The sequence below is a fragment of the Perca fluviatilis genome, chromosome 8, assembly GCF_010015445.1.
Source record: "Perca fluviatilis chromosome 8, GENO_Pfluv_1.0, whole genome shotgun sequence".
Taxonomy (NCBI): Eukaryota; Metazoa; Chordata; class Actinopteri; order Perciformes; family Percidae; genus Perca; species Perca fluviatilis.
The window spans coordinates 4,513,454-4,527,204 of NC_053119.1; the positions used below are offsets into that span (position 1 = coordinate 4,513,454).

At 40.0% G+C, this 13,751-nt stretch overlaps 1 protein-coding gene across 2 annotated transcripts; it reads left to right on the plus strand.

Moving 5' to 3' along the window:
• Positions 1 to 1,620: 1,620 nt before the first annotated feature.
• On the plus strand, positions 1,621 to 13,137 carry LOC120564262 (troponin I, fast skeletal muscle-like). 2 transcript variants are annotated; one of them, XM_039809122.1, is made up of 7 exons: positions 1,621 to 1,733; positions 3,899 to 3,931; positions 9,275 to 9,314; positions 9,424 to 9,552; positions 10,937 to 11,026; positions 11,622 to 11,795; positions 12,791 to 13,137. In XM_039809122.1, the coding sequence occupies exons 2-7, from the start codon at positions 3,924 to 3,926 to the stop codon at positions 12,863 to 12,865; spliced, it is 516 nt and encodes a 171-aa protein (XP_039665056.1). In that variant the 5' UTR covers positions 1,621 to 1,733; positions 3,899 to 3,923; the 3' UTR covers positions 12,866 to 13,137. The 2 variants fall into 2 exon arrangements, with proteins under 2 accessions (XP_039665056.1, XP_039665055.1); XM_039809121.1 differs by having other exon boundaries at positions 1,658 to 1,813.
• Positions 13,138 to 13,751: the final 614 nt, after the last annotated feature.

Genomic DNA, 13,751 nt, shown 5'->3' on the forward strand with positions numbered 1-13,751 from the left:
ACCGTTTTTTTCAACCTGGACCCTATATTTCGGAAAGAAATTACCAAACGCTGAAAGTTTTCTGCCTTAAAAGTTTGAAAGGAAACATGAAGTTCTTAATGAAAACAAAAATGGACATCCGGTTTCACCCTGGATGGTTAAAACAAAGAAAAATCTATTGTTTTTTTTGTATTTAGTTTTGTTTTGCAATCCTAAATCACATATTTTGACATGTTATTGAGGCAAAATAGTAAAAATGTAATGTAAAAACCAGTGCATTAAAAAAAACATGTTTTTGCCAGCCGTGTCTAGATTTAACATGACCACATGTACGTTGAAAGCATTTTTGCTCGTTGGTGCGTTTAAAATCTTCTAGTCTTTGACTTATAGTCAGTGACTTTATGACAGACGATCTTTAGATGTGAGATGGTGTAAGACTTTAGTCTTTTCAGAGTCTTTTCAGGGTCATTTAAGAGTCTTTTGATGGTGCCAGATTTCAGTCTTTTTAGAGTCTTTGCAAGAGTCTTTTAAGAGTCTTTTTAGAGTCTTTTTAGAGTCTTTTCAGAATGTTCTGCTGGGTATTAGATGGATATCATTCAAAGTTTCAATGACATTATGACAGACAGAGAGTCTTTAGATGTGAGATGGTGTCAGACTTGAGTCTTTTCAGAGTCTTTTCAGGGTCATTTTAGAGTCTTTTTTGTAGGCATTAGATGTATACCAGTTTTTTTTTTTTCTATTAAAAAAACTACTTTTGGCAGATAATCCATCTGATTTGTGTGTAACTGTAGTTTAGATGTCCAGAGGGACCGAAACGTTAGTTTCTTTAATAAATGATGATGCTGTACTAAGAGTGGAGTGCAGGATTTCCCTTTTTTTCCAAGTCTTGGTAGTAAAATCTTCAAGTCTGTGACTTATAATTAGTGACTTTATGTCTTTAGATGTGAGATGGTGCCAGATTTCAGTATTATCAGAGTATTTTCAGTATTTTCAGTATTTTCAGTATTTTCAGTATTTTCAGTGTTTTCAGTCTTTTAGTCTTTTCAGGGTCTTTTCAAAAGTCTTTTCAGAAGCTTTCTAGAGTCTTCTGCTGGGTATTAGATGGATATCATTCAATGTTCCAGTGACTTTATGACAGACTGTCTTAGATGTAAGATGGTGTCAGACTTTAGTCTTTTTAGAGTCTTTTTAGAGTCTTTTTAGAGTCTTTTTAGAGTATTTTCAGAGTCTTTTCAGAGTCTTCTGCTAGGCATTAGATGTATACCAGTTTTTTAAAGATTCTTCTTCTTAAAAAACAGAAACTTTTGGCAGCTAATCCACCTGATTTATGTGTAACTTTAGTTTCAATCCTCCTACTGGGTGTGATTGTTCTCACCCCGGAGCTGCTAAGCCGCTGCTGTGAAGTGAAGTGAAGTGAATATGTGAGCATTAATCGCTGATTGTGTAACAATCGTCTACCCGTCTCCCTGCGCCGGTCTCTAATGGGGGGGGGGGAACCTGAGAGCGAGTGTTTGGCAAGCACCCCTTGGGACGTTTTGTTTTTTTCTTCCTGCCGGCAGAAATTTACGATGTTCCTGGGAGAGTTGCGGTGGTATTTCTGGAGCCTGGCGGCCCATTGGTCTGAAGTGGCTGCGCTACCATAAGGAGGGCTGAGTTTTGTGCTGAGCCAGCGCCTCACACCTTATATACCCTCTTTAATCTTTAGTGTTTCGCTCCTCTTCCTCCTCCTCCTCCTCCAGTCACGTTCAGTGTAGGTGAGAGTCTCCGCAGCTCGGCTTCGTTCGTCTCGCTCCTGCAGGGAACAAAAACGCACACACAGGTTTCGGTGCAACAGGTGCGGACTTTAGGGTTTGCTTTTTTAACAGGATTTGACTTCAAGGTGCTACTGCAGGTGTGACCTCTGACCCCCTGAGGCAGAACCAGTCAGACGCTGAGACTTACCGGCCTTTACGGAGGAGGACACCTTGAGCTTAATATCTTTCGGGTTGAAGTTTGGACTTTTTGGGGAGAGTTTCATTCTGGAAATCAGCTCGTCGCGACGCGGTTTGGATGCTTCGTTGAGCTTGCGTGTTGTCGGTGAAAGTTCAAGTAATAGTTCGAGTTTGCCAGCTTGGACGTTTGATCTTTGAAAGCGCTTTATTTTGGGTGCATTTGGTGCTAATTATGCGTGAAATTGAATTCCCCTTGAAGGTAAAAAATGTTGAATTGTTTGCTTGGCTGTGGAGATAATGCATGTATTTATACACACAGCTGACTAAAAGACTCTTATTTTGAAATGATTGATTGGGAGTGTACCAATTGAACACTGTATTTCCCCCATAATTAGTACCAAATTCAATTTTTCTTTTCCAGGGAAATTCTCTCGTTAGTTGGAAGAAGTTATGACTTGCATGAAAAACAAACCTACCGCAGATTTTTGTTATGAATGAAAATAGATTTTTTTTTCTTTTTGTGAGTCTGAAGAACACTGTTCTCCTTTTATTGTTGGCCGATAGTTGCTGTGACCCACGGTGAGTTGATGTCCGTGTGAAAATGAGAAGATTTGACAGAAGTATTGCAGCGTGAAGGAATCTAGACAGTGAAGGACTGGCCATCTGGAATTTGGATAAATGCCAGAAGGGACGCCCCTCTACGGGCCACTACTCATAATATGTCTTTGGTTAATTTTAATAAGTTATATATTTCTAGATTGTTATTTCTAGGTGGAAAGATTCACTCGGAAGGCAGAGTTAATAATTTCCAAGCTAGGTTATTGACAAAAATAGGGCCGTGTGTGTGTGGCCGTTTTTTACTCCCAGTCTGTCACTGAATCTAGATCTCACAGTACAGTAGTGGATTTAAATACTGTAAATCTCTTATTTTTTTTAGTACAAAGATGGATTCTGCTTATTAAGAAACAGTAATTTTGGCAGATAATCCATCTGATTTGTGTGTAACTTTAGTTCAAATGTCCAGAGGGACCGAAACGTTAGTTTCTTTAATAAATGGTGACGGTGTACTAACAGCGGAGTGCAGGAGTTTCCTTTTTTTTCCAAGTCTTGGTAGTAAAATCTTCAAGTCTGTGACTTATAATTAGTGACTTTATGACAGGCTGTCTTTAGATGTGAGATGGTGCCAGATTTGAGTCTTTTTAGAGTCTTTGCAAAAGTCTTCAGAGTCTTTTTAGTCTTTTCCGAGTCTTTTCCGAGTCTTTTCCGAGTCTTCTGCTGGGTATTAGGTGGATATCATTCAAAGTTTCAGTGACATTATGACAGACTGTCTTAGATGTGAGATGGTGTCAGACTTTAAGTCTTTTCAGAGTCTTCTGGTAGGCATTAGATGTATACCAGTTTTTTAAGATTCTTCTTCTTAAAAAACAGCAACTTTTGGCAGATAATCCACCTGATTTGTGTGTAACTTTAGTTACATGATTTAAAAACTGTAAATCTCAGTCCATGTGAATTACAGCGCCTTCATTTCCATTTCTTTTTAGAAAGTGTTACGGTTTCTAATTCTTAAACATTGTGATGTGAAGCAGGTTTCCGGGTCACACCTTGGCGTGGGCCGGCCGGGGGGGGTTGCATGCCTGCAGGATGTCTGAATTAACGGCGTCGGCGTTAACGGCTGGCACCGCGTGCTTGGCGCCACATTTGGTTCCTCCGCCGCTGGTGGCATTTAGGGCTCGGATCAGAAGTTAAATTCCAGGCGGGAATGTCTGCAGAGGGTTAGGGTGGGGTGGGTGGGTGCCCTTCCAAAATTAGCTGGTTTGTGATCGCCCGGTGGCCGCTTTGCTTTCTTTTATTTTTTTTTCCATGATCACGAAGCGTATCGTCTTCCCTGCTGCAGGTCAAAGGTCGCTGATCGATAACACGAAGGCTACGAGAGATCAGCCGGGTGGAACCGGTCGGCTCATATTTAACTGTTTTCTGTCTCCCAACAGGGTGTGACCGCCACAAAACGCCAACATGTCTGAGTGAGTACACGTCTTCTTTCTTTCTTTCTTTCTTTCTTTCTTTCTTTCTTTCTTTCTTTCTTTCTATCTTTCTTTCTTTCTTTCTTTCTTTCTTTCTTTTTGTTTATTCTGATACCAGAAGGTACACAAAATGTATGGGATTTTTTTGTTGTGTTGTAGCCTACTGGGTTATATAGAGTATACTTAGTTTCTGTAACTTTCATCTTCGTAATTAATGTTAATAGTTAAAAGGGTGTAATAAGCTCAGGATTCAGCCTACACCTTTTCGGTCCTGTTTGTTTCTTATATATATATATATTAATTAGTATTATTGTTGTTTGTGAAAGTAAAAGCAATAATTGTATGTTTTGTATGTTGCTTGCTATCAGTGCATTGACTGTTGTAGGTTACAGATGGCCGAAAAAAATCAAATCAATCAATCAATCAATTAGTCAATCAATCAATCAATCAATCAATTTGCTTCACAGGACTGTTTTAAATTTAACTGAGTTCATTTCAAAATCTCACCGACATCACACACCTTCTATCTCGCTACTTTAAAACAGTCGTAATTTATATTTTTTATATTTATTTGCACAGGTGGAATGTAACTAAGTACATTTACTCCGGTACTGTACTTCAGTACCACATGTTGAGGTACTTGTACTTTACTTGTAGTCTTTTTCTTTTCATGCCACTTTCTACTTCTACTCCGCTACATTTCAGAGAGAAATATTGTGCTTTTTACTCCGCTACATTCATCTGTTCCAGCTTTAGTTACTAGTTACTTTAGTTACTCCACTACATTCATCTGTTCCAGCTTTAGTTACTAGTTACTTTAGTTACTCCACTATATTCATCTGTTACAGCTTTAGTTACTAGTTACTTTAGTTACTCCACTACATTCATCTGTTCCAGCTTTAGTTACTAGTTACTTTAGTTACTCCACTACATTCATCTGTTCCAGCTTTAGTTACTAGTTACTTTAGTTACTCCACTATATTCATCTGTTACAGCTTTAGTTACTAGTTACTTTAGTTACTCCACTACATTCATCTGTTCCAGCTTTAGTTACTAGTTACTTTAGTTACTCCGCTACATTCATCTGTTCCAGCTTTAGTTACTAGTTACTTTAGTTACTCCGCTACATTCATCTGTTCCAGCTTTAGTTACTAGTTACTTTAGTTACTCCGCTACATTCATCTGTTCCAGCTTTAGTTACTAGTTACTTTAGTTACTCCGCTACATTCATCTGTTCCAGCTTTAGTTACTAGTTACTTTAGTTACTCCACTATATTCATCTGTTACAGCTTTAGTTACTAGTTACTTTAGTTACTCCACTACATTCATCTGTTCCAGCTTTAGTTACTAGTTACTTTAGTTACTCCGCTACATTCATCTGTTCCAGCTTTAGTTACTAGTTACTTTAGTTACTCCGTACATTCATCTGTTCCAGCTTTAGTTACTAGTTACTTTAGTTACTCCGCTACATTCATCTGTTCGCAGCTTTAGTTACTAGTTACTTTAGTTACTCCGCTACATTCATCTGTTCCAGCTTTAGTTACTAGTTACTTTAGTTACTCCGCTACATTCATCTGTTCCAGCTTTAGTTACTAGTTACTTTAGTTACTCCGCTACATTCATCTGTTCCAGCTTTAGTTACTAGTTACTTTAGTTACTCCGCTACATTCATCTGTTCCAGCTTTAGTTACTAGTTACTTTAGTTACTCCGCTACATTCATCTGTTCCAGCTTTAGTTACTAGTTACTTTAGTTACTCCGCTACATTCATCTGTTACAGCTTTAGTTACTAGTTACTTTAGTTACTAGTTACTTTACACATTCAGATTCCTGCACACAGAACACATGTAGTTTATAAATCTGATGTTTGATTCTAAAGTAAACTAGCCGACAATATAACGGACTACAAGTCCAGCTGAGATGATGAGACCACACGTGTCAAACTCGAGGCCCGTGGGCCAAAATCTGGCCCCCATATCAATCTATGTTCACAATACATTTTTGCCCGCTTAGTTTTTGTCACTTTTTACAACGTCTTTGGCGCTTTTTTTCAACGTTTTTGAGGGTTTTTTTCATCATTCATGACGATTTTTCAGACATTTTTGGCATTTCCTTCGACATTTTTGGTGACCAAACTGTAAGGGAGAAGACTATATGAGACATGCAATATATACAGTTAGAGATTGAGATATTCTGACTTTTTGTGATGACATAAACGCAATAAATTCTACACTGTAAGGTTTTTTTTACAGTGTGGTATTTGTACTTTTACTGAAGTGAAGGATCTGAATACTTCTTCCACCGCTGGTGCATTCAAAGACATCTCACACTGAGGAAACACTGTATTTATTTTACACGGGTGTATAAATTCCTGATAATCTCAGAGTAAGTCTTGGATTTAAACACCAGCTTAGATCTCAGATAGTGTGTCACAACATGTTGTCCTGACTCACACACACACACACACACACACACACACACACACACACACACACACACACACACACACACACACACACACACACACACACACACACACACACAGGATTAATAATGCAATCTAATCCCATTCCTGAATGACATGGGCTTTGCAGGTGTGATTAAAAAGAACAGTCTTTCTCTTTAAAAGTCCTCTACACATGCAAGGGCGTAACTTTGGGTTCAACATTGGGGGGTGTTGAGGTCCTGGGACGTGTCTGCATAGATAAAAATAAAAGCAACAAAAACACCCCAAAAATCTTCGAAAAAAAAAATTAAAAATGACAACATTGTCCAAAGGCGACAAATGTCCGAAAAAGCGATAAAAACCATAAAAAAAAAACTCAATAAACATTGTCAAAAAAGGCGACAAAAACTTTGGACAAAGCCAAGTTTTGAGAAAAGTGCAATGCGATATACAAAGTATAGACAGGTATAGATTGGTGGTGCATAGACAGGACAAGAAATATAGTGCAGTGCTATAAGAGTAGAATAAATATGGCTTGTAATATGAACAACGTATGGACAACATGTACAGATATGTGCAATGTAGTAGCAGTAACATTATAATAGTAGTAAGAGTAATATAGATATATGCAGTATATTAGCAGAATATATAATAAGAAAAACTGAATAAATATGGATATTCTGTGTGAACCATATAGACAGATATGTACAGCTATGTGCAGCTATGTGCAGTGTGGTAACATTAGAAGAGCAGTAGAGTAAGTGTACATGTTGGGAAAGTAGAGACAAAGTTGAAATTGAGCTGGTTTTATTGAGTTGGGTACATTTCAGGTTTTTATAAGTATGTCAAAAAAATATGTAGTTTGGTCATAAATGTTGGGAAAGTGGAGACTAGTTACTTTAGTTACTCCGCTACATTCATCTGTTCCAGCTTTAGTTACTAGTTACTTTAGTTACTCCGCTACATTCATCTGTTCCAGCTTTAGTTACTAGTTACTTTAGTTACTCCGCTACATTCATCTGTTCCAGCTTTAGTTACTAGTTACTTTAGTTACTCCGCTACATTCATCTGTTCCAGCTTTAGTTACTAGTTACTTTAGTTACTCCACTACATTCATCTGTTCCAGCTTTAGTTTCTAGTTACTTTAGTTACTCCGCTACATTCATCTGTTCCAGCTTTAGTTACTAGTTATTTTAGTTACTCCGCTACATTCATCTGTTACAGCTTTAGTTACTAGTTACTTTAGTTACTCCGCTACATTCATCTGTTCCAGCTTTAGTTACTAGCTACTTTAGTTACTCCGGTAAATTCATCTGTTCCAGCTTTAGTTACTAGTTACTTTAGTTACTCCGCTACATTCATCTGTTACAGCTTTAGTTACTAGTTACTTTAGTTACTCCGTCACATTCATCTGTTATAGCTTTAGTTACTAGTTACTTTAGTTACTCCACTACATGCATCTGTTAGAGCTTTAGTTACTAGTTACTTTAGTTACTCCATCACATTCATCTGTTATAGCTTTAGTTACTAGTTACTTTAGTTACTCCGCTACATTCATCTGTTCCAGCTTTAGTTACTAGTTACTTTAGTTACTAGTTACTTTACACATTCAGATTCCTGCACACAGAACACATGTAGTTTATAAATCTGATGTTTGATTCTAAAGTAAACTAGCCGACAATATAACGGACTACAAGTCCAGCTGCAAGGATTAGACCACACGTGTCAAACTCGAGGCCCGTGGACCAAATCTGGCCCCCATATCAATTAAGGGTCACAATTCATTTTCCTGTACAGGGAACTCGCTTTTGCAAGCATTTTGCGAGGGGAAACCCTTCCTTTTAAAAAGAAGGATCTGCGCAGGACGCTGAGACAGACAGTTGTCGAGACGTCGGGGTGTCTGAGCTGATGCGAGCGCAGCAGGTGAAGGCCGCAGGTCAGAGAGAATGTCAGCCTGCAGCTTCAGATGACAGCAGCTGCTGAGCGTGCATACAGCAGCCAGACGGTCTCCATAATTAAATTATTTATATTCCAGGGTATTTAAAGTAGCATTTTAACCTGATGTTATAAATCTGTCTCGACACTTCAAATTGGCCGCAGGTTTTATTTTTTTTCCTCCAACTCAAATCAATCAATGCGTTTGGAAGCATTTCATGTGTTTACGTCTATCCCCCCCCCCCTCAGTGATGTGGCATCAGTCTGAGCGTCTTACTCTATAGCAGGGGTCTTCAACGTTTTTTAGGCCAAGGACCCCTTAGCTGAAAGAGAGTAGGGACCCCCTACTACTGTACATATATTGTATAAAATTGAGTTGCATGTTGAACTGGGCCGGATGGATGAAAATGAATAGATATATATTATTTATACGTCATGTTTTAATGTTACACATATATGTGGAAGGCACAGTGAATTATTAAGCCTAACTGTATGGCCTATATTAAGCTTATCTTCAATGTGTAAATGAAATGGTTTTCTTTTCACAAATAGGACAAATTATCTTTCCTAATAATAGGTTGGATTCATATTATTGTATATTTTCAGACATATTTAAATTTTGAAAACAGACATAATATGGCAGCCCCCCCTGCACTTACTCTGAGGACCCCCTAGGGGTCACGGACCCCCTGTTGAATATCTCTGCTCTATATCTCTATACTCTACTATATTTTTCGCACTATGGCCACCTCACTTTACTTAACTTTAAAATACTTTTTATATAATGCCACTTTACATTCATTCAGTACTTTTTGCACATTGCCTGTTGTTTGCCTGTTGTTTGTTTGGTTTTCCCCATTGTGGGATGAATAAAGTATTATCTAATCTAATCTTACGTTAAGTGTATATTCCCTCAATTGTTCTTTAAGAAAAGAAGCTAATGAGCGAATGTCTTTCTCACAGCGGAAAGAAAATGACGTCCAGCCGCCGGCATCATCTGAAGGTGAGAATCAAACTTTCTTTTCCGTCTCGTTGAAGTGTCAGCGGAGCGTACGTACGTCGTTAACTTTTTAGTTTAAGTCTGACGTGTTGATCATCTCGCCTCCCTGCAGAGTCTGATCCTCTCTATCGGCGCCGGCTGGATCGAGCAGGAGAAGAAGGAACTCGTGACGGCAAAGGCGGCCTACATGGCCGAGAACTGCCCGACCCCCGATCTCAGCGGAGACCAGGCCGCCCTCATGGTGAGACCCAAGTATTCTGTTAAAGCTATGGTGTGTAGTTTCTGTCGCCTGCCATGAGGACAACACTGTTGGCGCGTCCATGTGATACAAGCCTTCCGTGATCACGCATTTTCATTTCATGTTTATTTGAATAGGGACAAATGCTACTTCATAGACATTTGTGCAACAAAAAACCAATATGCAGCATCACAGCATTTCTAGCTATCGCTAATTCCCAATGCCCGTCCCTAGATGGGCTTTAAAACAGTCCACAAAAACAAACATTAACATTAACATTAAAATACATGAAGCACATACACATACAAGTCACATAAAAGTGCCCTAGTATCTGGTGTGACCCACAAAGTATCTGGTGCGACCCTGGAAGTATCTGGTGCGACCCCGGAAGTATCTGGTGCGACCCTGGAAGTATCTGGTGCTCATGAGAAACCAACTTGAGTAGCAGTCAGAAATGTACCTGATAGTGTCATCAACAAACTAAAGATGATAAGGTTACTGTTAACCGTTTTCATGCTGTGAATGTGAAATATTAACTCTAGCCACATAACGTTAGTAGTACTTTGTTAGTGTAATTTTTCTAGCCTTAGATTGGTTTCTTGTGAGCACGAGATACTTTTACGTGCGCACCAGAAAGTATCCTGTGCGCACGAGGAAAAAAAATTCCCCATGTCCCTTTAGAGGCTACGTTGAAAGCAGTGAAGGTGTTTAAAGGTATAGAAGAGAGGGAGGCAGCGTGTGAATGTGCCGGCTGACCAGTAGTTTATGTCCGTGAATGTGGGGGGCGGAGCTTCTGAAGGGGGGGGGGGGCTGTATTTGTTTGGCAGTTGAGTCAAATATTAACAATCTTTGTGCAGCATCGCTTACTGCACCTTTAGTCCGTATCCACGAAGTTTCACTTCCGGGATTGTTTGGGTGGCGCCGGATATATCGCCGGATGTCCGTTACCTTCCTCTTTCTTTGTGTTGGCTTTGGCGACTATGGTTAACTGCTCCTCAGATCTCTGCAGGGTAAATCCAGACAGCTAGCTAGACTATCTGTCCAATCTGAGTTTTCTGTTGCGCGACTAAAACAACTTTTGAACGTACACATGTTCCACCAAAACAAGTTCCTTCCTGAGGCTATTTAGCAGAGGCACCGTGGCTCTGTGTGGAGCTTAGCACCGCCCAAGACGATTGTGATTGGTTTAAAGAAATGCCAATAAATCAGAGCACGTTTCTCTCCCATCCAGGAATGCTGTGTGGACTAGCCAGACCCTCCTCCGCAGCGCTGTGGAAGAAATAAACCTATTCACATGGGCGCACACGCTCTACCAACTGAGCTGCCCGGGAGCCCAGACTACTGCACCTTTAACACACGTTTGTTTGTCTGTTTTGTCGGCCGACAGGAGTTTTGCAAAAAGCTACACCAGGCTATCGACAAGGTGGATGAGGCGAGGTACGACGCCGAGGCCAAAGTTAAGAAGGCGGATGCAGAGGTGAGACGGGATGTTCTCAGGTCATCGTCTAGGTCTTCACATGCTTGATGCCGTTTCCATCAACAACATTGTTAATAAAGATTTCGAGAGTGACCGGAGAATCACCGTAACTGTTCAATTCACAGTTACAGGTTTTTCATGTTGTTTTACTCCATAGACGTCTAAAGGCATCCAATTCAGTCTTTTTTTGCAGTTTGTTGATGCTTTCAATGCTTTTTTGGACACTTCTGAAACTTTTTTGAAGCTTTCTGTTCTTTATTGAAGCGTTCCATGCTTTTATTGAACAATTGTATCGGTTTTTTTTCGACACTTTTTTCGATGTTTTTGTAAACATTTTGTCTTTTTTGACGGGTTTTTTCTACCTTTCTTTCGCCATTTTTTCCACCGCTTTTGGTGCTTTTTTCAACCCTTTTATTGGTGCTTTCAACTTTTTTCCCCCAACGCTATTTATTTATTTTCGTGTTTTTAAACAACACAGGAAAAATCTGTAAAATATAACGAAATAATATTGCACTTTTTTTTCTAAAGTTTACTTAAGGTAAAGTTTACTTCAGGTAAAAGTATGTACCAACTCGTGATGTTTTTCTGCCTCGAGATCGATGATCTAAAGCTGAAGGTGGTGGATCTGGCCGGAGTGAAGAAACCCGCCCTGAAGAAAGTGCGCATGTCGGCCGACGCCATGCTGAAGGCTCTGCTGGGAGGACAACACAAGGTGACCATGGACCTGAGGTCCAACCTGAAGCAGGTCAAGAAGGAAGTCAAAGAGGAGGTGAGACACATCGATCCCACAGGAGAAGAAGCTTGTAATGTAAACTTACCTTTTGAAATGTAATGGAGTAGAAGTATAACGTAAAATGAAATGGAAATAGAAAGTACAAATGCTTTAAATTGTGGTTGAATGGGGCGACGCCTGTGAGCTAGTTCAGGCAGGCAACTCGAGCTGCACCGCTTTATACACATGTGACACGATTCACACTCTGTATTATTATTATTTAAATTTTTTTTTACCTTTTAAGTCGATTGAGAACAATTTCTCATTTGCAACGATGACCTGTCACATTCACCCAGTTCCACATTCATACCTGGAAGCTGCCCAGTACAACCACAGTCTGATCTGCTGGGAGCTTCCCAGTACAACCCCAGTCTGATCTGCTGGGAGCTTCCCAGTACAACCACAGTCTGATCTGCTGGGAGCTTCCCAGTACAACCCCAGTCTGATCTGCTGGGAGCTTCCCAGTACAACCACAGTCTGATCTGCTGGGAGCTTCCCAGTACAACCACAGTCTGATCTGCTGGGAGCTTCCCAGTACAACCACAGTCTGATCTGCTGGGAGCTTCCCAGTACAACCACAGTCTGATCTGCTGGGAGCTTCCCAGTACAACCACAGTCTGATCTGCTGGGAGCTGCCCAGTCCAACCACAGTCTGATCTGCATGGCCACTGAGCAGCTCCACTGGAGCGGTTGGAGGTTAAGGGCCTTGCTCAAGGGCACCTCAGTGGTGGTAATGAGGGAGGGACAAAGCGCTGCTCTTTCACTTTCCCACCCAGATTTTATCCTGCCGGTCTGGGGATTGAACCGGTGTCCCAAGCTTGCTTCCTTAACCCCCTAGGCCACCACTGCCCACTGCCCAAACACACCACATTAATTTGGCGGTCTATTATATATATTTCTGCGTGTTGCATGTGAGAACTGGTCGTACTAGTTTGAGGTGATCCTGCAAACGTTGATGTTTTTATGTAAATGAGTTTTCTTGTTCTCTGCAGACGACCGATGCGGGCGACTGGCGTAAGAACGTTGAGGGTAAGGCCGACAGGAAGAAGATGTTCGAGACTTCCTAAAAACCTTCTGACGGACGACCACGGGGGGAAACGTCTCCGACAGAGGTCTGAGTGACTCAAAGTGTCTCTGTGTTCCTGATGGACGACGGCAGTTTAGACAGTTTTTTTTATTTTTTATTGCTTTTGTGATACCGTCGCCCCCCCTCACCCCCATGATACTTAACTGACACCAAGTAACGGCAACATGTACTCAGTTAAAACGTTAAAAACATAATTTCAAAATGTACAGGTTTTCATGAAATCATTAGAAATAAATGTTTTGAAATCAGGAACCATTTGTTTGTTACATTTATCTGCATATTAATCATTCCTTGTTTTGTTTTACATCAAACTGACACTTAGATTTAAGTTTTTTTTACACACTGAGATATTTAGACTTCGAGAAACTCTAAAAAGCTTTACTTGGATAAATTTAACTTTCTGTTCAAAATATGATGCAGAAAAGTCATCAGCCTCTCATACGACTGAAATGAGAACTTTTATGCCTGTTCGATTACGTTGAAAGCCTCAAAAACATATCTAGTAAATCAGCCCTGTCTCCTAAAAATTACGGGAAACTGCATTCTCAATTACGTTTCGGGGAAAACATATTTTTCTGGATTACATTTGTTTTGGACGTATCAGAAATATGTTTATAACAAACACGGGACTTTCACCCAGGAGACCACTGTTCTGGTAAATATATTTCAGAATTGAGAATATAGTTTAGTGTATGGGAAGGTAAATTTTTAGGAGACACGGTCGAGTAAGTGGACCTTAAGTTAAGTTTTTCTTTCGTCTGACTGTAATAAAGAGAAGACGTCAAGACACCTCTGTGACTTTTTTCATCTGCAGAAGTACAAATAAAACTTAGCAAACAATTGATCAACCCATCGAATAGTCAATG

What these genes read in the sequence shown, in the direction of transcription:
- LOC120564262 (XM_039809122.1), top strand. An exon ending in GCCGCCGGCATCATCTGAAG is followed by an intron (nt 9,315 to 9,423) that starts GTGAGAATCAAA and finishes GCCTCCCTGCAG; the next exon opens with AGTCTGATCCTCTCTATCGG. An exon ending in TTAAGAAGGCGGATGCAGAG is followed by an intron (nt 11,027 to 11,621) that starts GTGAGACGGGAT and finishes TTCTGCCTCGAG; the next exon opens with ATCGATGATCTAAAGCTGAA.